Source organism: Equus quagga, chromosome 1 (genome assembly GCF_021613505.1).
Source record: "Equus quagga isolate Etosha38 chromosome 1, UCLA_HA_Equagga_1.0, whole genome shotgun sequence".
NCBI lineage: Eukaryota > Metazoa > Chordata > Mammalia > Perissodactyla > Equidae > Equus > Equus quagga.
In genome coordinates, this window is record NC_060267.1 from 165,526,221 (window position 1) to 165,550,579 (window position 24,359).

Genomic DNA, 24,359 nt, shown 5'->3' on the forward strand with positions numbered 1-24,359 from the left:
CATGTTCGTTACTGGCTACCGTGAGACCAGAACCCAGGCATCCTGGCTGTCAGGCCATGGGGCCTCCCCACTGCCACGCCACCTGGCCTCGGCTCTAACAATGGAACACCGACTTCATATGCAGAAACTTCTAGCAATACGGGTCTATTCTTTGGCAGAATGATTTTGCTCACCTGCCCTCAGTCTCTTCCATAAAATTAAAAAATTACAAGACCTCTAAGATCCTTCCATTTCCAGATTTTTTTATTCCTCTGATTATTCGTTGTGGTCAGATTCAATAAAATTCACTCTCTGTTTTTGTTACTGCACATTCTTTTGTTAAATGAGATATACGTATTTATAAAAATGACCTCATATCTTATGAAAGCCTGTTAACAGGCAGTATTGATATTCATTTAATGAGTATGTAGGGAGCTTTCAACTAAGAAGCACGATGGAGATACAAACATGAGCAGTAGCTTTTGTCCTTCATGTCTATATACAGCTAGACATTGAGTGATAAACATTTATTGAAATTGAAGTAAAAGATTCATTGCTTTTTTCACTCTTACTTTTTAAGCAGATTACTTTTCATGGTAGAACAGTGTGAGCAGATAAGGGCCATTGATTTAACCTGTATATTGTCAACCTAGAGAGAGTATTAGCTTTTATGTCATGTTGTACAGTAAACTCTTAGAAGCATGAGATAAATTGTCCACTTCAATCTTTATAAACGTAAAACACAACTGGGATTAAACTTCTGTTGAAAGTAGCCTAATTTTTAAAAATCAGATAGCATTGGTGAATAGAATTCAAGACACAGGCTGAGGGGGCCAGCCCTGTGGCATAGTGGTTAAGTTCGGCACGCTCCACTTCAGCAGCCCACATTCACAGGTTCGGATCCCGGGTGCAGACTGACACCACTCATCAGCTATGCTTTGGTGGCGACCAACATATAAACTGGAGGAAGACTGGTACAGATGTTGGCTCAGGGCTCATCTTCCTCAAGCTAAAAAAAAAAGAGGCAGATTGGCAACAGATGTTAGCTCAAGGCTAATCTTCCTCAGGAAAAAAAAGACACATGCTGGGTATAAAATGTGTACTTTTTAGATATAGATGCAAACCATGTACAAGGAAATCTTCCTGTTGTTGATATGAAAGTCATTTAGTTTGTATTTTAACATCAAAGATTATGCAGTTTCCAAATGTTGAAATACTTGGGATGCCATCTCTCCTTCTGCATCCATTTCTGTTTTGTAACCCTAAATGACTTTTGGTCTGCAGATGTGTGCAAACCGGATGCTTCTTGCGATCAAGCTGGACCACCCCCTGTGCAGTCTTACGTGGATGCTGCTTTCCTTCTGGATGGCTCTCGGCATGTAGGAAGCGCTGAATTTGAAGACATAAGAGACTTTCTGGGAGCACTGTTAGATCACTTTGAAATCACCCCAGAGCCCGAGACCTCTGTCACTGGAGACCGGGTGGCCCTGTTAAGCCACGCTCCCCCCAACTTCCTACCCAACACTCAGAGGAGTCCTGTTAGAACTGAGTTCAACCTTACCACCTACAACAGCAAACGCCTCATGAAGAGGCACATGGAAGAATCAGTTCGACAACTAAATGGAGACACTTTCATCGGTCACGCCTTACAGTGGACTCTGGACAATATCTTTTTAAACACACCCAATCTGAGAAGAAACAAAGTCATATTTGTGATATCTACTGGGGAAACCAGTCATTTGGACAGGGAAACCTTAAAGAAAGAATCCTTGAGAGCCAAATGTCAAGGTTATGCCTTATTTGTGTTTTCCCTTGGCCCTGCTTGGAATGACAAGGAACTGGAAGAGCTGGCCAGCTACCCTTTGGATCACCACTTGGTCCAGCTTGGCCGAATTCATAAACCTGACCACAGATATGGTGTGAAGTTTGTGAAGTCCTTTATAAACTCAATCAGGCGTAAGTTGTAAAATCTGTTTTTTCTTGCACATTAAGAGTATCCTTGGTATTCCCAAAAGAAGGGTTGATGAGTTGACATAGATTCTTGGAAAACTCTTGTCTGTCTTCAAGGGCACTGCAGGGTCAGAAAGGAAAATATGTAATGATGTATGGTGGAGGGAGGAAACCTCTGATTTCTAAGCATTTAATTTTCTGGCTTATCTTTTTTATGCCTCTGGTTCCTATGGAGAAGCAATCATAACAAGCAGCGGCTCACACATCTGTCTGCATGGAGCAGTGTAGTCTGGGAGTGTGAAGTCACAGCCTGGACTTTGGCTACAAAGTAGAAACCCTTGCCATGTAACATTAGCACACTGCCCTTTGATGGAAAGTTTCATCAGTTAACACACCAAAAGAGAGAGCCAAAGAAAAATTCAACAGTTCTTGGCTTTGCTTTTACAAGTTCCAAAGGCAGAGTTTGAAGTGCAGGAGGTACCATTTTACCTGTCAGAATGAAAGATACATCCTTGCAAAACTTTCTCAGCCTTGTTAATGACTTTTTATGATGCCAGTAATTAGTGTAACTGGTGCCCATTTAAAAAAAAAAAAAAAAAACCATGGGCTATATTTCTTGGAGTGAGCTTGCCTTGAAAGTATGCAATTGATTTTGAGTGCAACAGGATGGATAAAAAGAAGGCATGTCCTGTTAGGACTCCAGGGATTGAAAAGCACTCAGATTCCTGAACGTTTTCATGGTGAATGAACCTGGGAGTTCAGATAAAGAAAAGTAGACACATAGGCTAAAGAGTGTAACTTAAGGGAGATTCTAATTGTGTCTCAAACTTGTCACTGACATTACACAGTGACACCAGTTAAGGCTGCAAAGACACCGACTAGTCAGCACAGGCGAGGTCTGAGGAGCCCCGGGAAATTGTTGATGGGACTGATGTCGTCGTGTCCCCCAGTCCTCTAGTCCAAGTGTGAGTCTAGGACCAACAGTGTCAGCATCAACTGGGAGCTTGTGAAAAATGCAGAATCTCAGGCCCCACCCCAGACATTCCGAACCAGAATCAGCTTTTTTCAAAATCCTTAGGTGATTCACATGCACATTATGGTTTGAAAAACACTGATATAGGAGCATAAGCTCTAGGGATGAAATTTATGTGGGTGTGTTCTGGAATAGGAACCAGAAAGAGGAGCTAGAAAAGAGAAGGGAAAAAAAAATGGAGGCTAGGGGTCATTCTGAAGGAAATAATTACGAGGCATTTGTAAGAGTAAAACAAAAGAACGCTTGGAAAGACTCTGAGAAACTTGGAAAGAAACACTCCTTATGAGGCAAAAAATTGACAGGAAGTTTAAGATGAAATCTCCTTCCCCAGTCCCCGAAAATTCTTAGTAGTGTTTCATGGTAATTATTCAAACTATATGATTAGATAAATGATCCCCCCACCACCACCCAGGGAAAGGGAAGAGCTGTTTTAAGAAGAATTACTTGGGGTGAGTGAGGGATATATAAAGTGCTTTTGGGAAACTATAATTATCACACAGTTACATACCACTTTTCTAGGACTTAAGTATCTAGAAATCTCCAGTCTTTAAACTATAGCTATAAAAGTACAGGAAGTTGGAAAAGGCTTTGACATAATCATATTCAAACCTGCATACTTAATTCCATAGCAGGCCCATGGCCTTCACACATGTCCGTTCAACATAAACACATATTTGTTAGGTACCTACTCTGAGCCACTCACTGTTCAGCTGCGGGGTATCAGGGAGTAACCAAAAGAGACATGGTCACTGCCCTCCTGGGGATTCTCGTCCAGATCCCTAAGTCATTGTGACTCTTCCTTAACACTCTGCCCTGATGGAGTTGGCTATTGTGCACAGTCCAAGTCAGAGTCGACATATTTTCTAAGAGAAGCGAAACTGCTGACAAACAACCTGATGCTTAGAGATGAGACATATACAAAATTAAAAATCAGATGCACAGTAAGGGAAACTTCACAGTCTTGGGCCATTGAGACTAGACACGCACAGCCTCATCTCCAACAGCAGCTCTGGAGCCTGCCGCGTCACAGCCCAGGACAGACTTGCTCCTTAGGATGACCCTGGATCACCAGGATGAGTTTTCATTGCGTTTAACATGTCTGTTCTGTTTAATGCTTCGAGGAAATAAATAATACATTTTTTAAAGTTTCCCATCAAAAAATGGCTTTTAACTGTTTAAATGGTGTGGGAAGAGGCGTGCTTTATTATTATGAAAAATTAATATATGTCCAAATGAAATGAGCCACTGATGAATTAAACCCAAGATGGCGCTTTTGCTACTGTTGTTGATGATACAGAGCCCATCAAGGCAACATCCTTCTCCCTTTGCATTTTGATATTCCAAAGGAGCAAATAAAAAATAACTATTCTGACTAGTTCATGTCAATTAGAGGCCAGACTCGTAGGACTGGTTCATGGTATCTCCTCTAATGCGTGACTGATGTTAACAGCTAAGGACATCTACTGAAAAGTAAGTTGAATTCTCCACCTATAATTTGCCAGAGATATGTTTTTGAAACCCAGTTTTAGAGATTCCCCTGAGAAATCTCCTTTCCTCTCATATGGCCACCTTACTTGGTGTTTCTTTTGTTGGATATTGAAAACAGTGAAGTGTCGCTTTGCATACAGAGCAGATTGCTGTAACGCTAATAGCCGTGAATAAGAAACTCAGCATGGATTTTTCTCTTCCTAGGTGCAATCAACAGATATCCACCAATACACTTCAAAACAAAGTGCAATAGACTCAGCTCTACGGACCCGAAGCAGCCTCCACGGCAGTTGCAGAGGTATTATCTGCTTGGTGTTACTGGATAAATGAATATGCCCCCCCTCTCCTTCTCCTCCTTCTCTCCAATTTCCTCCTCCTCCTCCTCCATCCTATTTGGACAGAAATCTATTGCTACATGATATTAAAATATAATTTAAGGGAAGAAGGGATAATCAAAAATGACCAGGTTGATCTGAAAAACCACCAAATAGAGATTTTTAAAAGTGGAAAACCTAGGGGCTGGCCCCATGGGGTAGTGGTTAATTTCAGCACATTCCAGTTTGGCAGCCCGGGTTCACAGTTTCAGATCCCAGGCACAGGACCTACACCACTCGTCACCACACTGTGGCAACAACCCACATATAAAGTGGAGGAAGATTGGTACAGATCTTCCTCAAGCAGAAAAAAAAGAGGAGAATTGGCAACAGATGTTAGCTCAGGGCTAATCGTCGTTGGGGAAAAAAAAAAGGAAATCTAATTGTTGAAATAAAACAACCAATGGGATACACCAGTGGCAGCAAGTGTACCTAATGACCAGACCTTGGTTTCTAAACATCATTCCCCACTAAAAGGAACTAGGCTTTCTTGGAGAAATAGCTGATTCTAAGCTGCAGCAGGGAAAGTACAATGTGAGCCTAGAATATTTGTTATGCCAGACAGGAAGAAAGTAGTCAAAAATTAACAGTGTCATGTCAAAAGAACAAAAGAGATGTCTTGAAAGGATTCCCACTGGCCCAATTTTGGACAATTTGAACATCAGAAAGAATAATGATGGTAATGGATTATATAACACATTGAGTTTTAAAAATCTGGAAGCCTACATAGAGACCCAAAAAGGGAGTATGGGAGGAAAAGCTCTTTTTTTATAGAAGAATGCTGGCTAATAAATGTAGAAGAAATGGTAGAATTAGAAATTCGCCAATTTGTAATCCTCAATGTGATAATTGAGTCAAGCAAGGGTGAAGGAATGCTAAAACCGCGGGGTGACAGGTTGCTGGGGAGCTGGCTATTTACACAGCCTCCCAGGAACACACATATTACTTACTTGTCAATTACAAAGAGAGAAGTGTGTGTTTACATGGAGAGATGTGGTAGTACCCACTTTAACCAAGATCTGACATTATGTGCCTCCTGAGGTGATGCAGGGGGAGACACATCACCTATGTGAGATTCTTGCTGGAAATGACCCAAGTCTAACAATGAGGAAACCAGTGGACAATTCCAGGAGGTGGAATATTCTTCAGAACATCTGGCCCAACTTCATCATAGGTTTCAATGTCATGAACAGCTGAGGGATATGGGAGCACTGTTCTAGAATGGGAAAGACTAAAGAGACATAACAGCCAAATGTAATGGTGTGCACCTTGACAGGATCCTAGATCAGAAGAAAAGCTTATATAAATGACATTTGGGGGACAATTGGGGAAATTAGGTATGAACAGTGTGTTGAATGATATTATTGATTCATGTGGATTTTCTTATGTGTAGTAACATTATCATGTTCATATAAGAGAATGTCTTTGTTCTTGAGAGAGGTATGCTGAAGTATTTAAGAGTAACGTGTGAAGACTGCAGCCTACTTTCAGGTGGTTTCCCTAAGGGGAAGTAGGATGAGGTGTGTGTGTGTGCATATATGTGTATATGTGTGCATATGTGTGTATATGCATATATGCAGATATTGGTCTATACATGTATATGCAGGTATGTGTGTGTACACACACACACAGAATAGCAAGATGGTGATAGCTGGAGAATTATCTAGGTGAAAGGTATACAGGTACTTATTCATAGTTCTATTCTTTACAATAATCTGTGAGTTTGATAGTTTTCAAAATAAAAAAAACAACTTGTAAAACTCCGTGGATGGATTAAACAATAATAGACACATCTGAAGAGAAACATAATGAACTGGAAAATAAAGCTGAAAAAATTACTCAGAATGCAGAGAAGATAAATATAAGAAGTTTAGAGACAGAACAGAATGGAAAGATCTAACCTACATCTATTTGGAATCCTAGAAAGATAAAATAGAAATATAAATGAGAGACAATGTTCAAAGACATAAAGAGATGCTTATATTCAAGAAGTTATAAAAGACATGTATTAAACGATGAAGAAAAGACAAGCTATAGCAGGCAGGGTAAATAAAAAGAAAGCAGCAGTTAGAGTGTAGGGGATGCAGAATCCCAAGACAGAGAAAACTCAAAGGCAGCCAGAAAGAAAGAGCAGATCGTCTACAAAGAAACTATCCGGCTGGCAGGTGAGTAATCAATAGCAACAGTGGAAGCAACAAAACTAGTGAGAACCTCTAAAGGGGCGGAAGAAAATTTTTTGTCAACCTAGAAAAATTGTCTTTCCAAAATAACAGTAAAACAAAGACAATTCAGATAAACAGAAAACAATGGTTCACCACAAAGACTTTTGCTAAAGGAACTTCAGAAGTATGTACTGTAAGGAAAATAAAGATGACCACAGCAGGAAGGGCTGAGATGCAAGAATAGTGAATGATAAAAATTTGTCAATAGTTAGGTAAATCTAACTAAATGTTGTATTTTTAAATAATAGTAACATCTAATTTGTAGGGTTACAAAAAGGTGGACTTGTTAACAAGGCTATGAAAATAAAACATTTGGCATCTGGTCATTTTATAGAAAAAACATTGTATCAAGACTATAAATATTAATAAATCTTTATTATTTAAACATGAGAAAAGATATTGACCAATAAAATCATCTTTTGTTATTAAAAAAAAATGAAGCCTTGAGCCTTAAGGGGAAGAAGGCTTTACTGAAAAAGGGACAATGACAGTGTAAGTCCTGGGGAGGGAAATGGAGTCAAAGGTTCCAGGAACTGGTATTGGTCGGGCTGGTAGCTAGGCTATTGAAAAACTTTAGACTCTTATAAAAATGCAGTAAAAATTTTGAGGGCACATACGACAAATAAAAATAGATAGAAGGTAGCCAACTGCCAAAGATGTAGTGAGGGGAAAATGGGATAAAAACAAACATAATAAATTTTTTTTAAATAAAAAGGCAAGAAAGAAAAAAAGGACAAGCGGAAAGCACCAAGTAAGACAGCAGAAGCAAATGCATTTCAGTATATCAGAAATCATAATGAAAATACATGGACAACATGCCAGTTACAATCAGAGACTGATGGCCTTAAGAAAGGAAATAAAATCTAGCTATAATTGTTTTCAAGGGACACAGCTAAAAAATAAGGAAATGGAAAAGTTGAAAGTAAAATTATGGAAAAATATGCCACACAAATATTTTAAAAAGAAAGCTGCAATAGCTGTATTAATATCAGATAACATATACTTTTAAATGAAACCATTTTGTAGAGTTAAAGAGGGTCATGCCACTACATCATGACAGAGTGTTCAATTCATGAAGAAGATATAATAATTCCAAATTTATAACATTGTAATAAAATAATCTTAAAATATACAAAGTGGAAAGTGAAAAACTACAGGGAGAAATTGCCACGGAACTATCATCAGAGTTGGAGATTTCACTACGCCAGTTTGAATGTTGGTTGGCCAAGCAGACAAAAATTAGTAAAGATATAAAATTTAATCACAAGTAACAAACTTGATTTAATAGACGCATATAGAACCCTGCACAGGAAAATGAGACATTCTTCTGAAGAACACGTGGAACAGTAACAACTCTCAAATCAAGGTGGAGAGTTTACAGGTGTTCATTGTTTTAATTTTCAATTAAAATTTAATTTGATTTATAATAATTTTTAACTTATAAAGCAGGTATAACAGATCTCTAAGAACCAGTGTCATACAATCCAAATTGTCTGATCACAATGCGATTAAGTTAGAAATGAATAAAAACAATATTTTTAAAGCTCATACATTTTAAAATTAAACACACTTCTAAATAACTAATGGAACAAAAGATCATAATGGAAACAAAAATACTTAGAACTGTATAATAATCAAAATGATTTATGTCAAAACTTGTGGGATGCGTTAGAATTCGTAATTTAGGAAAGTTTATAGTCTTAAGCCTTGTGTTAAGGAAATTTTTTAAACTCTAAACATAGCTCTCAAGGTACTATAGGGGAAAAAAAACCCAGAATATACCCAAAGAGAGGAATAAGAGTAGAACTTAATATTTTTAAAACTAAGATATAAAACAGTATCAACAAAGGCAAAAATTTGTTCTTTTAAAACAATAATATAAATATGTCCTATCTTTTGCATGTATGAATATTACTTATATTTTTTAAAAGTAGAAATAACTGAAATCAAGTAGTTAGGAGAGTGTTTTCGTTCCAGTGGTAAGTCATGCTATACTAAGACACACGTATGTGTCCCACGGCTGACTGAAATCAGACGTGCGCCAGCCCCCGGGAATCACACTTAGGCAAATGCCTTTGACAGCGTGCCTACTTTTATTGCGCAGCGTGTGCACTTCCATGTGGTGGTCAGAGCCGGAGAAGCACTCCCGCTGCAGAAGGCCCAGCTCTGCCTGGAATCTCGCTCCTCACCTTGCTGCGAGGCAGGGAACTGTCCAGCAGCAAATGCTGCCTGAAGTCAAGCGTAAAACAGGCCCGCGTGGTCGGTCTACAAAGAGCAGGGCTCCCCCTGCCGCAGGTGTCTGGCAGCGTGGAAGGGGGCCTCGTATTTGCATTGGCATTTGCATGGGGTTCACAGATTATGTAGCGGGCCCTGGCTGCGAGGGCGGATGCGGGAGCCAGCCTATACAAATTAAAAGGCATTTTCGGAAACCCCTCCCACCCTGCCTTCTGTTTGAAGAGCAGTGAGTGGGGAGAGAATTCACAGTGCTTTGGGACGGGAAGTTTCTTCCCTCTTCTCCACATTGCTTTGGATATGCTGGAGGCTCAGCTTCTCCTCTGTATCTGAAATGGCCGAATGTCAGGAAATGGCTGGGGCACCAGGAATTGAGACGTGAAATCCATACCGCTGACAGTGAGCTCCCTGATGGTGTGCTAGGCTGGACTCCCCAGGCCTTCTCTAAGTGACCAAGGGCTATAATGACAGGTAACATGCCACACAGCCACTTCTGAAACTCCCTGCCTGAGCCTTCCAAGAGAAGTGAGGCAGAACTGAGTACACATGATTGAGGGAGGTGAGAATGCCTGCTAGGCAAGAGCCTGGCCATTAGGTGACTTGCCAAGTCCTCCAAGTGACTTGCAAAAGAACTAGGTTATTCCATGGTGATATTTTGAGAATTACAGGTAGAAGCTGGTTCTTATCAGATTAAAAAGAAAGGAACTGAACCAAACCACAAGCAACCAAGGAGACAGATGGCCTGTGAGGGTGAGATCGCAGGGCAGCCTCTTTGTGAGCACTTAGATCTACTCAGAGATGATAAAAGACAGAAAGCCACCTGCTTATTGCTTCATCCAGCCGGGAGAGCACTTGTGCCAGACTTTAAAGCGGTGACAGGCCAGAACAACTGAATTGTAAAAATGGACACAGTCACCAATGCCATATGAATAATACATCTGTTGTAATTCTGCTTTCCAAAGTGTGTTTTCTGGATACACAAAATGTGTATTAAGATAAAAAGAATTCTCAAAATAGAAACAATCTTGCCTGCATTTTCTGTTCAAGTGCATTCAGTCAACCAGTAAATGCAGCATAGCTGACTCCTGATTATCTGCATACACAGAGAAATCTGTGAGCACAGAGAACTGAAATGGACAATTAGTCCCACCCACCTCATTTTATCTACTTGCCACATCTTTCTTTCCACAAGCTTTTCTGGGGCTGGGCACAAGTTGCAAAACGAATTGACTGAGTTTCATTGCTGCTTCTTTCTCTTGACTACCTATTGTTGGAGTTACCAGTCAGCAAAGAAGTATCTGAACAATATAAAGTCTATATGATTCCCAAACAGGGTAATCAAAGGATTCTTATCAAACGCTTATCAAGTACAAACTCTTACCTACAACATGGTATAAAAAAAAAAAAAAAAAAGAAAAGAGAAAAGGGAAATTCAGATATGGTTTTTATCATGTTCAGCACTTTTGAGAAAAATATTTGAGGGGAAAAAAAAGTTAGCAATGCCATGCTATGGATATCTAAAGATATAAGCTTACCATAAAAAGGATCCAATGGAAAAGAGGCTGGGCGTGGGGGGTGGGAAGAGACCAGTATAGATGAGATAAACTCAAGCCATGAACACAGTGTGTTCCAGACCTAAAAGAATGCACTCTCCATGATCAGCGGAGCCATGTTCTGTGCTTACAGACACTTAGGACTTTGGAGAATTTGAGTTCATATTTAGTCTGGAAATTATAAGAAAAAACAGGGAAGAACAAAAATGGAGGAAGATGTGAGGAAATCATATTTGCACTGAAATTTAGCCATGGGTGCTGCTCTTGGTAAGTAGGAGAAGTTTGTTGATCAACTTAGCACATTCCTGATAGCACTGACGGAAGTCAACTGAGATACACTTTGGGATTTGAGTTTCAGAAGCTCAGACATATAGTATATAATGCACGGAGGCTTCAGGGTCTATGTAACATGAATGACATGGTTCTCTTTTTTGGTTTGATGTCTCCTTCACCCCTAACTCTCTTTATAGATGAAAGAGGAATATGTGACGTGTGAGTGTGTGCATGTATGTACACGTGTGCATGAAAGAGACGAGAAATAACTTAAATTCTTCCTGTATATTTCACTTACTCATTTTCTAAGCATTGAGGTTTTTGTGAGAGAGATCAGATTTATTGCTGGTGAAAGCAGAAAAATCCAAATGTGAAGAAACAGATCATGGTGGAGATTATCCCTGTTCTCCTGGTCTCAACTTTTTGGAGTTCTCTTGAATTTTCCCTTGACCACAATTCAGCAAATTTCTGAGGTTTATCAGTATTAATAAACCTTCTCTTCCTTTGCCATCAGTCTCTCACACATTCTTCTAAAAATATTTATGGAAAGCTTATGTGCCAGGCTTCTCATCCTTCTTAACTGTCCTGCCCCCGGCCATCTGCCTTCCTGTGGCTCTGCACCCAGATCCAGCTGCTTCTGATAGTGTGGCATTTATCATTGTACTTTCTTATTCCAGGTATCTTGATAGTTCTCCACAGTGTCCTGAATACAAACCTCATTCAGTGGAAGTAACACTGGACTCTTAGTATCAGAAGAGTTGGGTAATGGTCTCAGCTCTGTCACTGACCTTCACCCCCATGCTCCTCGGTTTCCTCATCTGTAACCAACAGAGCACCATGGCAACTAGTCTAGGGGGCTTCAATTGTTGCTCACAACAACATAAGTTGTTTTTATCCCCATTTTATACCTAAAGAAACAAGGCTCACTCAAGTGATTTACTCAGAGCTGCTCAGCCACTAAGTAGAGGGGCTGGAATATAAGAATGTTTTGGGACGCAAAGCTCTTTCCACCACCTCCCTGTGCAATAAGGTTGTCTGAGACGGCTTTCTTCCTGTGCTGTCCAACACAGTAGCCAGCAGCTTTCAATTCAATGAGACTAAAAATTCAGTTCTTTAGTCATGCCACATTGCAAGTGCTCGAAAGCTAGTGGCTGCCATACTGGCCAGTGAAGATAGGACATTTCCATAAGCACAGAAAGTTTTATTGTACAGGCTAGAACTTCTAGTCAGCACTTGGCTTCTATGTTTCCCTGATTTCTCAGTATGACATTCAAGGCCTTCCAGAGTCTGACTCCAGCTCTCTTTTACTATTGGGTCACTCGTGACTCCTAATCAAACTTGTTATGTGCCTGCCAGACTGGGCACTATTTCTGTGTCCCCCACTGAGCCTAACACAGTGCCTTCCACAGAGCAGATAGTAAACATTTGGATGGATGCATAGAAGAATGGATGGATGGATGGATGGATGGATGGATGGATAGATGGATGGGTGAAAGTGAGGGAGGGAGAAAAGAAGGGAGTGGCAATCATTCATGCTTTCATTAGACAAACACTTGTGGAGTGTCTACTATGTGCTAACCATTCTTCTAGGTTCCGGGGATTACTGCGGTGACCATACATGGTCTCGTGAAACTTACTTTTTGTCTGAGAGGGTGGAAGAGTGGAGAATGGATCACAAAAAAGTTTATAAGTAACCAAAAATTCAAATAGTGATGTGTTGAGAAAAAAATAAAAGCATGTTGTGCCGAGTGACTGGAAGTGGGAGCGGGACTGAGAAAACTACAGATATGGTGCTCTCTAATGAAGTAACATTTGAACCAAAATCTGAAATAATTAGGAGCCAACCATATGAAGTTCTGGGTGGAACATGTTCTGTGAAGAAGAAACTCTGCTGTTAGAAGTTATATTTTTGCATACTTTGACAAGATGTCTTATTCGTCAGCTTCTGGTGTATCTGCCCAGAGTAAATCCCCAGTTTAGTAATCTTAATTACCCTGAAGGAAGGATCCAACAAGGAATGGTTGTAACAATCAATTTAGGAAGAAAGACAGACTGACAGACAGTCTATTAAAGTTGAAACGGCATTTATTTTCTATGATTTTTCTCTCTTTTGTTGTATAGCTTTGTTCCTGGACCACACAGAGCTGCCCTCAAAGAAGATGTGTTACAGAAGGCAAAATTCTTTCAAGATAAAAAATATCTTTCAAGTGTAGCAAGAGTCAGCAGAGATCATACTGTTCAAACTTTTACCAGAAATACATTCTACACCTTTAAAAATGGAAGAAAGGTGATAAAAACTGCTCCCAGACAACATGATAAAGGAAGTACTCAAAGAATTTAGCCTTAGGAACCACGGTAAGACTCTGGACTTAAATAAATTCACTGCCATAACTATGGGCAACTTTTATTTGGATATCTGCCTGTATCCAGAGGTCCACTCTGGAGGGTTGAACAAGCCACAGGTTGTAGATTATCAGGCAAGTTGACCCCTTGCACTCACTGGTATTAAGATATATTTTGTCCATTTATTTGACCATTCCTGACAATTCCAGCACTCTAAGACTGATATGTTCAAGCACTGTTATCATTAAAAGATGGAAGAATGAAAGAAATGTTTTGAAAAGTCTAATGGAGATATAATTTGAAGGTAAATTTATATAGTGTATACATGTGATTGTAGGTCTCTGTCCAGTCTACTTGCTGCAAACCAAATTTCTTTCTCAATTTAGTACTGTTTAATGCTCATCTGTTCAACCAAAGGTTCATGTGTAGGGAAACCCCAACATTCACCCTAGAAACTGATGCTGTTTGTATGTCGTAATTTTGAAAATCTGACCTTCCATGATGATTCCATTTAAACACATGACTTTCTCTGTATGGACTGACCAGAACTTACTTAATGGCTCATGCTGGAAGGTTTCCTTCCACCTTCTGCAGTTGTTTGCTCAGACAGGTGAGGGGAGAAGCAGAGGGAAATTTTCCCCAGCTCCAAATCCTCCTTAGCTCGCTGAGAAAGTCATTAATCCCTCCAGAACAGAAATCATTGCTTTTGAGCTGGAAGCTCTTTCATCAATATATAGAGCCTCCTGTTTGGCTACTTTGATGGACTTTGATTCTTTCTTTCCCATTATTGTCGTTTATTATTATGTACTAATCCATATATTCTTTAGACAAGGATAGTAAAGACAAAACTTGTCATGGGTGAAGCTCTGAGACTTTTATCTATCAGGTAGCTATTTAGTCAACAGAGAATAGCACCAAACAGGACTGGCAGAGCTCTAAACAGAGCCTTAAAAGCACACTGAGTTTGGAAAAGATAAGAAAGCTGCTATGTTTTAATCTACAAATTAAGGTTGCAGAGATGCAAAAGAGATCAGAGTGTTAAAGCAGGAAAGGTCTTCAAATGCCTAACTTCTGGAAGCATTCAGTGATGGCTCTCTCTCCTCACCCCCATCCAATCAAGTGAGTAATTTTTAATCTTATGATGGGGCTATTTTCAACAACTAAACACCAAAGCAGCATTATTCACTTTAGACACAATGTTTGGACCTTACCTCAAATTCAAAGAGCTGGCGCCACAGCTGGTGGCCATGGCCCTGCTAGCCCCTTCTCTTCAGCAAGGAAGGGACGCCCTGCCTGGACGCACGGGCAGATCGTTGCTGACACTGAAGACCAGGAGGTATGGCCTGATTTTCTTTTCTATACCTCTCTTCATAAAATCTAGCAAACAAGGGCCATCTGCAGTGGTTTTTTAAACCACTTCTGCCATCTTTACTCAGGCAACTCCAGAGAGAGAGCTCCCAAGGTCTTTGGAGGAGCAAGGAGTTAAAATGTCCCATGCATACTCAGGTAATGTGAAGAACGGCACATCAGGTTTCTTCATGTATCCTAAGTGGTGCTTAGGGCTTCAGGAAAAATTTACGTTTCCAGGACAGGAAATTGAGCAATATTTAGGAGCTATTTTAGTAAAAGGGATTTTTCTGGTTAACTTTGGATTAAGCAAAAACTCCCTGTTTACTGTTGGAAATACTTTGAAAATGTGTTTGTCTATGTTTATTTCTTCTGCATTGGTAAGTAAAGTACACCAAACAAATACTCCCTTGGTGACTGAGATTATGTTAGCATTTTGGGTCATCTTTTTAATCATTAGTAGGTGAGAGGCCTGAAGCATGCTTCAAATATTAAGTTCCTTTTAAAAAATAAATCCCTTTCTCCTAAAAGGGGAAAGAACCAAAATTTGAGTGTAAGTTAAATGAAAACCTATTTAAATCAAGAATCACACAAATAAGCAGTGATGCTTCTTGGTTTAAAAAGGTAAATTAATTGACTTTTATAAAGGACGTTCCTATTATCTCTGCACTGAACGACAAGTCAACTGTGTTAAAGAAAAACAATATTTAAGTCAAAAAGAGCTGCAACTCAACACGGCATCAGATTGTAATACTTGGTAACAATTCAACCAAATGACCTCTCAAGGGGGTGGACTTTTTTTAGGGAGAGAAGAATGGGTTTTAGGAAGATAAGAGCAGAAAAGGATATGCTTCCCTCAGCCCACTACATTTTTCCCTCAGCTATTTCCATGGTTATCAGGCTTGTGGCTTATCTAATGGCTCCAGGCTTGAAGCCCATTTTCAGCATAAGAGTTTGTTTCAAAAAGATTTCCCCCAACCTCTGCAGACTCTAAACCTGACTGAGTAGCTACAAACTCTCTCAATATGGTCTTAGCAGACTTTAAGGGAGACAGAGGCAATGCAACACCACAATGTCAATGTCAAATCTTCAAATTCTACTCATCCACTCAGCTACGTGGCCTAGTCAGAGTCCCTCACTCCTGATTGGCCCTTTCTGAATGATGGGGTTTTTTCAATAGTTTTGTTGTTTACCTGTCTAAACATAAGTGTACTGAATCATGAAGCCAGATATATGCATTGCAAACTGTCATGTACCGTAACTGAATATTACAGAAAATTAAATTTTTTTGGTGAGGAAGATTAGCCCTGAGCTGACATCTGTTGCCAATCTTCCTCTTTTCTTCCCTCCCCCAAACCCCAGTACATGGTTGTACATCCTAGTGGTAAGTCATTCTAGCTCTATGTGGGATGCCGCCACAGCATGACTTGATGAGCAGTGTGTAGGTGGGCGCCTAGGAACCGAACCAGCAAACCCTGGGCCACCGAAACAGAGCATGTGAACTTAACCCCCTACACCACCAGGCTGGTGCTCAGAAAATTAAATTTTTGGAGTATTTCTTAAACAATTAGGCTCAGATTATCTATTCAACTTTTTGGTTTTATAGACTCATGTAACTAATTTCAAACTAAAATATTTTGAACATCATAAACCCTTCCACAAGTAGATGACAATTAAATATGGAGAATTACGTTTATGTACCAACAATAAGTGATAACCTTGAAGGGTTTGTTTTGTTTTAGTAGGAAAGGCCAATTTTGGTCTTTTGAAAATATAAATTTTTGGCATTTTTTTAACAGCTTAATCCTTTTTTCTTTTTCATGCATTTAATAAATAATCTACACTGGATAAAAGCAAGCTGATAGGCCAAGTTTCAGAATTTATAATTGAGCCTATAAAAATGAGTAATGATGGCCAAAACTGATACACAGGAGATCAATTCCCCAGTGTTAAGGCAGACTGCAATACACACAGGAAGAAAGATAAGATAAGGCTGAAAGAGCATAATACTGGCAGTCCAGAGATTTGGGCATAAGGCCTAGTTCTGTCACTGATTTGTGACACTGAGTCCATTTCTTCAGAGCAAATGCTGCTGGAGAGTTTACTCTTCTCCTAAAGTTTACTGTTAAAAACACCAAAAAAACCCCTTTAGACGCTTGAGTACAGTTTATTGGCTGGTTTGAATAGCATTTTTAATAGCAAAAATGTGTTTACATCATAATAGCTTACAACCATCTTTTTCAATACAAAGTAAACTGAGATGATATAAGTCTTAGCATTTTAAATTCCTCACCTCTGTGACATACACAATAAAAAAGTCCCAGATTCTGTCATCTGGCTGATTCGCGCAGAGATATGCACAAACGTACCAGTCGAGTGCAACTTCCTTAACCACCGTCAGTGGGATCTGTTCAATCATGAAACAGTAATATAGAGACATGATTTTGAAAATAAAGCAAATGAATCTGTCCTCACTTCTGTTCTCTAAAAATACCTTTTCTCTTGAGTTATAGTATACTTATAACTTTATTACAAATTATACAAATCACTAGGTTTTCATTTCCACACCTTAACAATCCCATCTCTAGAAGCAGTTACGATGAAGCCCTGTGTTGTCTGGAACGTGGCGACATCCGTGATGATGTCATGATGTCCCACAGGCAGAGACTCTGGGCCCCTCCGAGGGGTGTCATCACTTGGTCCCACCTTCTGCTTATTCTGAATTTCCTGTTTCATGGTTAAAATTAAAGGAGAAAGCCAGAAGTTAAAAACTTGTACCACATTCTACCTCTTGTCAGTATTCTTGATTCTGGGATATGTTATTATTAAGCTAACACCTCTCGTGAAGTAGTCGTGCTTTCCACAAATACACTGAGCAAAAGGAATAAAAAGAGGGAGTCCAAAATGACATTCTAGGTTTCCAATTATTGGATTCCATGAGGAGCCACTTACAAATATGGAAAATTTATAAGTTGGCCAATAATCCATACAAATTACCTTTTGTTAACATCAAAAGAAAAGAAACCATGTAATTTAGAGGGATAAATGACCAGAATATGGAAGTAAATACATATCAGATGGTCTAGCATTTCTAAAGTGCATTGTTATTTGTCATGAAGGATGTGCGCTTTCATCTACTGAGCACTTACACGGCCCAGGCACTTTCAGGTACGTTATCTCATTTGAAGTTTTTGCCAAACTCAAGATCACAGCTTTAGAGTCCCAACAGCCAGGGGTGAATCCCAGCTTGCTGCTTACCAGCTGGGTGATCTTAGACAAGTTACTTCACTTCACTGTGCTTAACTTTCTTATTTGTAGAAGGAAAATAATAAAGTACTTCCTTATAAAATAGTTTTAAGGACTGAGCAAATGTATAAAGTAATTATTTTAGAGTTGTACTTTTATTAAGGTATATAATAAAGTGCACATATAAGTTAACTTTAAAAAATACAGAAAAGCCAAGATAAAATAAACATATTTCTTAACCTCAAAGAAATACTGCCACTGTTGACAAAAGCCATTTATTTTAATCAACTCGATGTTTATGAAAGGCATTTTTGTGCCTATAAAAGCTGAAAGCAAAAAGACTGCTTATACCTGAACGACTTCGGTGCCTTCAATTATTTTCCTGTAATAGGACACGGATGGAGAACTGGTACTTCCTGCAACAATGTAGGACCTCTCTGGGTAAGCCAAGTCCCAAAACCTGGGGAAGAGGAAACGCATGGTGACAATCTCTGAAGGAGGCGGGGAGGAACTAATGATCATTGGCTTACATTCATCAATGCACAGCTTATTTTCTTTTACATTAGGAAAAGAGATTTTTCTAAACTAGCATAAAATTAGTTACAAATGAAGTAATATCAGCTGTCCCTGCAAGATGGATGATTGTAAACATTACTACATTGCTAATATCGATAATAAATAACACCCTAGTGTTAACTGGAGTATCCATCCACGTTTTATTATCCTGCTACTTTTAAGTGTTACATATTAAGTATTCTTTATTAGATACTGTACCTTATTTTCATGTCTGAGCCAGCTGTTAGCAAGATAGGATTTCCATCTGCAGGACTACAGTAGATACCATGGACACTGTGAGCAGAAGGCTTAAAAGAAAGAAATCCGAGTCAAAAGATAGCAGTGTATTCCACAAATGATGGTGCCACTTCTAAAGACAAGTTAACTGCCAGTGACTTTAGGGGCACCCGGTTAACTGAAAACTGAGAGTGTGATTACGTAGGTCTGATATACTTCCTTCTATGGGACTTTAAAATGCATTTGCTTTATATCATTCTGAAAAAAGAGGCAAAGCCAGTTCAGCTTCCTAAAATTTTCTATTTGCAATGAGAAATACCCCAACTAAAGGAGAAAACAATCTTTCCTACTTTTTGCCACAATGAAGCACCTTTGGTAACATGACAATTCAAAAGAGAATGTAAGAGGGTCATGTTCTGTCTGTTTACGATCTAAACTTCAATATGGGCTCTTCCTAATTAACCCAGATTTTTACTGAGGTTCCAAAGAGACATCACAAACCTCATGGAGCTAGAGACCAGAACACCCAATGAAGTAGACATTAGTAAGAACTGGAAAGCACCCGTGCAGCAAGGGCCACCTAATACTTATTTAAAACATAACCCAAAAGCCCAACAGATACCATGTTTGGTAAAATGCCTGAAAGTGCTTGGGATGTGGGAAATTATATTGGCCTTTATAAGAAAAACCAGAGTCAAACCTGTAACTCAGAAAGTGGTGGTGCACTGCTGGCCCAGAGAGTGAATCTTCTGTCACCAGTCTCCATGTCCCACATAGACACTTCATTGTTGCCCTGAACAGCTAAGGGAAAGCAAGGCCAGAACCATTACTCAGTCAAGAACTCTGCTCTCAGAGCTTTCACATCTTGATAGATAATCCAACTTACCTATACCCATTTCCATTTCTTCCCATCCCGTAAGAAATGTTCACTAATACTTTTAGGTAACATTTGTGACCCTGTCACCACACTGGAGGGCAAAAAAGAAATGTTTTTAATAGCCTACCAGTAAATATTTGCTGGTGTCTAACCACCTGGAGAGAACTGTGGGGTGGAAAGCAAATCATAAATGGAGTCTGCCCTCAAGAAACCGACAATCTGGAAGCAGGGGGGAAAAAGTATATAAAGTCTAAGACAAAGAGAGCAAAAGGAGGGAACTGCAAAGCTCCACCTGAACTCGAGGGAAAGCGCACAGCCAGTGGGTAAGAAGCAAGGTGGCCTCATGGAGATGTTTGCACTGGGACTGAAAGAACAAGTACACTGGACAGACACAGGTGGCATACAGGTAAATTACTGCAGGCAGAAAGAATGGAATGAACAAAAACACAAAAACAAAAATCTGTGGCTGTTTTGGGGAAACAAGTCGTTGGTCTGACCGAAGCTTATCTGTGACAGGGAGGAGTGGGAGATGAAGGCAGAGAGAGGGAAAGGGTGGGGAAAGATTATCGAAAATACAAACTGCAGGCCTGAGAGACAGAGACATTATCTCTTAGGTATTTTTGAGCAGGGGGAGTGACAATACCCCAGGCTTCATTCCTTCATTAATATTTACTGAACCAACAATATTTACTGTGAGCTAGTCCCTGTCCTAGGCACTGAGGAAAAGAAGACAATGCCAAAAAATTTCCTGTTTCATGGAACTTACATTCTAGTGGGGACAACAAACCCAAAACTGCAAAGGCCCTGCAGCAGGAATGTGCTTAGTTCAAGGAAAAAGCCAGGACGCCAGTGTGGCTGGACCACACTGAGCAAGGGCGAGTAGCCGGGAAAAGGGCAGCAGGGCTGGTTGCTTTCCACTCGCTACTCTAAGGCTGACGCACATGGACCACATCAACAGGCTCCTGTGCCCTCTGGCTTCTAGATGGGTTTGGCCTGTGGTAAGCTAAATCATGTCCCCCCCAAAATAACCAGGTCCTAATCTCTGGAGCCTGTGAATATCACCTTATATGGTAAAATGACGCTGCAGGTGTGATTAACTAAGGACCCTGAGTTTGGGGGGATTATCCTGGATTGTCCAGGTGAGTGCTCACTGCAATCACCAGTGTCCTTATAAGAGGGAGGCAGATTTGGCAGCAGCAGAAGGCAATGAAACAATGAAGCAAGATGCTATGCTGCTGGCTTGGAAGATGGAAGAAGGGGCCATGAGCCCAAGCAGGCAGCTCTAGAAGCAGGAAAAGACAAGGGAAGGGATTCTCCCCTAAAGCCTCCAGGGACAATGTGGGCCTCCTGCCACCTTGGTTTTGGCTCAGCAAAACTTATTTCCTACTTCTGGGCTCCGTAACTATTACAGAATATATTTGTGTTGTTTTAAGCTACCAAGTTTGTGACAATTTGTTACAGTAGTCATAGGAACTAATACGGGCCTGTGGAAGGCCCAGTAGGAGATGAACGAGAGAGGTGAAAGTCAAGTCAGTCACCTCAGGCTGGTTGTGTCCCTCATCTCAGAATCGCTGCTCCCTTCAAGGTGGCCTTCTCTATTGAACTTTCTAAATTCCAGTCACCATCCCTCCCCTCCTGCCTTCCACTGCTGGTACTAGCTATATTTTATTGCACTCTCTCTTATGATGCCACTATCTTTTATGATGATACATCTTTGTAAATAGTTCCTCTGAAAATAAATCCTCCTCAAATTATCCTACCTTGGGTACACCATCTGTTTACTGCTGGAACCACGACTGAAAAAGAAGGTCAGAGAGGTAGCAGGGGCAGATCTCAGAAAGCCTTTGGGTCATAGTGAGGAGCTCAGCTGCCACTTGGAATGAGAAGACACTGGCAGGAACTGAGCAGAAGAAAGAACAGTCTTAAGACCTAAGGATAAAAGCAGCGAGTTAAAAGGATATTGCATTAATAGGGACAAGAGATTATGGTGGTTTGGACTAGGGAGACAGTCATGGAGATAGTAAAAAGTGGTCAGATTCTGAATATATTTTAAGATAGGACATATAGGATTGGCTGATGGACTGGAAGTGGGATGAGAGAGAAACAACAATCAGAGACAACACCAGGCTTCCTCCTGAGCATCCAGCATAAAAGAGCTGCCATTTACTAGAGAATACTGTAGGAAGAGCAGGTTTGTCTTGGGATAAGAAGAAGTGGTGAAGGAAGTGGCAGACAGGAAACCAAGTGTTTAGTTTGGATATGTCAGGTTTATAGATGGCTATGAGACATTCTAGGGGAGATTTTAAGTAGACATAAAAATATGAATAAATTTGGTGTTTAAAGCATGGGACTAGATGAGATCATACAGGGAAGCCAGTGTAGAAGGAGAAGAGGTTAAGACCAAAGACTGAGCCCTGAGGCAGGCCACAAGTGAAAAGTCAGACGATGAGGAGGAACCAGCAAATCAATAAATAGGAGAACCAAGAGAGTGCTATCCTGGAAATCAGGTAAAGAAAGTATGTCAGAAAGAGGAAACAATCAAGTGACCAAATGATGAGTCACATAAGGAGTGGGCTGAGTGTTGGCCATCAAATTTGGCAACACGTTGACTTTGACAGCAGCAGTGCATGAGATGGACTATGTGTTTGAGACAGGACCAGAAAGAGCCTAGAGGCAAGAGGACCAATGAGGAAACATAAGAACAACAACAGCTACTATTTATCAAGCACTAATGGTGTGCTGGGCCATGTGCTTTGTATGTTTTACCTTAAATTCTTACAACTCTGCTAGGTAAGTATTTTTAACCACATTTTACAAATGAGGAAAGTGAGTTTCGAAGACTTGCCCAAGTGTCTTGCCCAAGAATCTGTACAAGAAAATGTGAATGGCCAATGAGGGGAAGGAAGGGAAGCTTCCAAGAAACACAACAGAGACAGATCAACAAGAAATAGCAACCGACAAGGATGAGTCAAGGTTTCTAACTTAGAGTTCTAGGAAGTGGTGGCAGCTTTAACAAAAATATGGAATACAGGAGAAAGAAACAAATGGAAGGGGAAATGGTGGTAGACAGGAATGGAATGTGATGGTGGTGACTGATGAGATCATTTTTAAACAGAATAAACATGAAATGGGAACTTCCATTATAAGAACATAACAAAATCAAGTGTTCGGTTCATATGTAGGATAAAAACCCTAAGAATATGATTCTCAGCAGCAGAATATTATGCACTTTCCAAGAAAATCCCCCAACACCGGAAAACGCCAGCCCTCCACTTTACCTGCAATCACCCAGGACTGATACAGAGGGTGCATGGAGAGGCGTCGGATTCGAGCCCTGGAAGGATGACAGTGACTGGAAATTGGCAACTGGAACCTCATGTCCCAACAAGCCATGGTACCACTGCTTGTACCTTGAATAAAAAAAAGTAAAAAGATTACCATCTAATGATTAAAGCACATCAGGCTACATTGATACAAACAGTAAACAGCATTAGCTTTATATGAATGTATTTTAAAACTGACTTAGTCACTTAGAAAAAGCCTTTGTTCTCATGAAGCTGTCTCCCCAGTTTCAAACAGCACCTCTAGCTGTTAAACAACAAAGATATAAAGTGCTTATCACAATGCTACTACAGAAGTGTCTAACAAATGGAAATTGAAAATGAATAATTCATTAGTTACTGACACTGTTATTAATTGCCAAAGGCAGCCACAAAAAACAAAAGGTCAAGAGAAGACATAAATTGAATCTGACAAGTCAAAAACGTTCAGAATGCCTTAAATAACCAGAGATATTTTACTGGCATTCAATGATCACTTTACTAATCTCAACTGGCAACAGCTTTGTAGGTATCAACAGATTTCAATCATTTCTGTGTGCCCTTTTCTCCAAAACATTCTAGAGACAGGCATGGGTGCCAAATCAAAGCAGGAACTGGGGTGAGTACCTGCACACATGCCCATGACAACTGAAACCCCACAGAGAGAAGGCCCTCCATCCCCAAAGAATAATACCTACCCTAGCAATGAGCAGCTGGTTGTGACCGAGGCACAGAGCATGTTCTTGGATTGGTCTCCAATTCCACTGGAGAGACTGGGAGTGGGAAACGACAAAAGGGGCAGCAGGGTCCCTCTGTCACCCTGACCCACTCCAGGACAATGGTTCAAAACCCACAGGTAGTACCGGCTGCCCTCCTCAAAGCTGATCAAGGGCCCTGAGAGCCATTACTGCCATTTGCTAATTTGCTAAATGTATAATATCTACTCTTCTAGGCCTGGCATTACATCTTCCTGTACCTTCCTGTAGTTTATTCACACAAAAGGCAAAAAGTAATACATTCCATATAACTATACACAAAGTCACAAATACAAGTTAAGGAATCTAGAAAACAAAATTCAAGCAACACAGATTATAATGCTTCTGAAAAAGAATGCCAAGTAGAAAAAAGATAAGATGTGGTACCTTCTCAAGGGGCAGGAATTTAAAAGTTAGTCTGCCCAAACTCAAATGCTCTCATCCATAAACCAAGCCTGCTGTTTCCCTGGCAGAATAAGAGAATGCCAGCAAATCTGATCACTATAATTCTTACAAAGTAAAGAGGCTCATTTAAGAACAAAGAGAAAGACAAAACTGTTTTATGCATCGGGATG

At 40.1% G+C, this 24,359-nt stretch overlaps 2 protein-coding genes across 4 annotated transcripts in view; one reads left to right on the forward strand and one right to left on the reverse strand.

Annotated features, from left to right (window-relative positions):
- Positions 1-16,060, forward strand: part of COL6A6 (collagen type VI alpha 6 chain) — a 143,211-nt gene extending 127,151 nt beyond the window's left edge. The window contains exons 35-37 of the mRNA XM_046646636.1: positions 1,264-1,935; positions 4,655-4,748; positions 13,226-16,060. Coding sequence (XP_046502592.1) covers positions 1,264-1,935; positions 4,655-4,748; positions 13,226-13,445 — 986 coding nt within the window. The 3' untranslated portion in view covers positions 13,446-16,060. The remainder of the gene's footprint in view (positions 1-1,263; positions 1,936-4,654; positions 4,749-13,225) is intronic.
- Positions 16,061-16,945: 885 nt separating this feature from the next.
- Positions 16,946-24,359, reverse strand: part of PIK3R4 (phosphoinositide-3-kinase regulatory subunit 4) — a 65,753-nt gene continuing 58,339 nt past the window's right edge. For 2 of the 3 annotated variants that reach the window (XM_046675724.1, XM_046675705.1), the window contains 6 exons: positions 22,988-23,119; positions 19,533-19,633; positions 18,815-18,903; positions 18,392-18,500; positions 17,363-17,521; positions 16,946-17,201 (listed from right to left, as the gene is read on the reverse strand). In XM_046675724.1, the coding sequence (XP_046531680.1) occupies positions 17,067-17,201; positions 17,363-17,521; positions 18,392-18,500; positions 18,815-18,903; positions 19,533-19,633; positions 22,988-23,119 (725 nt within the window). In that variant the 3' untranslated portion in view covers positions 16,946-17,066. Of the gene's footprint in view, positions 17,522-18,391; positions 18,501-18,814; positions 18,904-19,532; positions 19,634-22,987; positions 23,120-24,359 lie in introns of all 3 variants that reach the window. The other variant, XM_046675714.1, reaches the window with a different exon arrangement.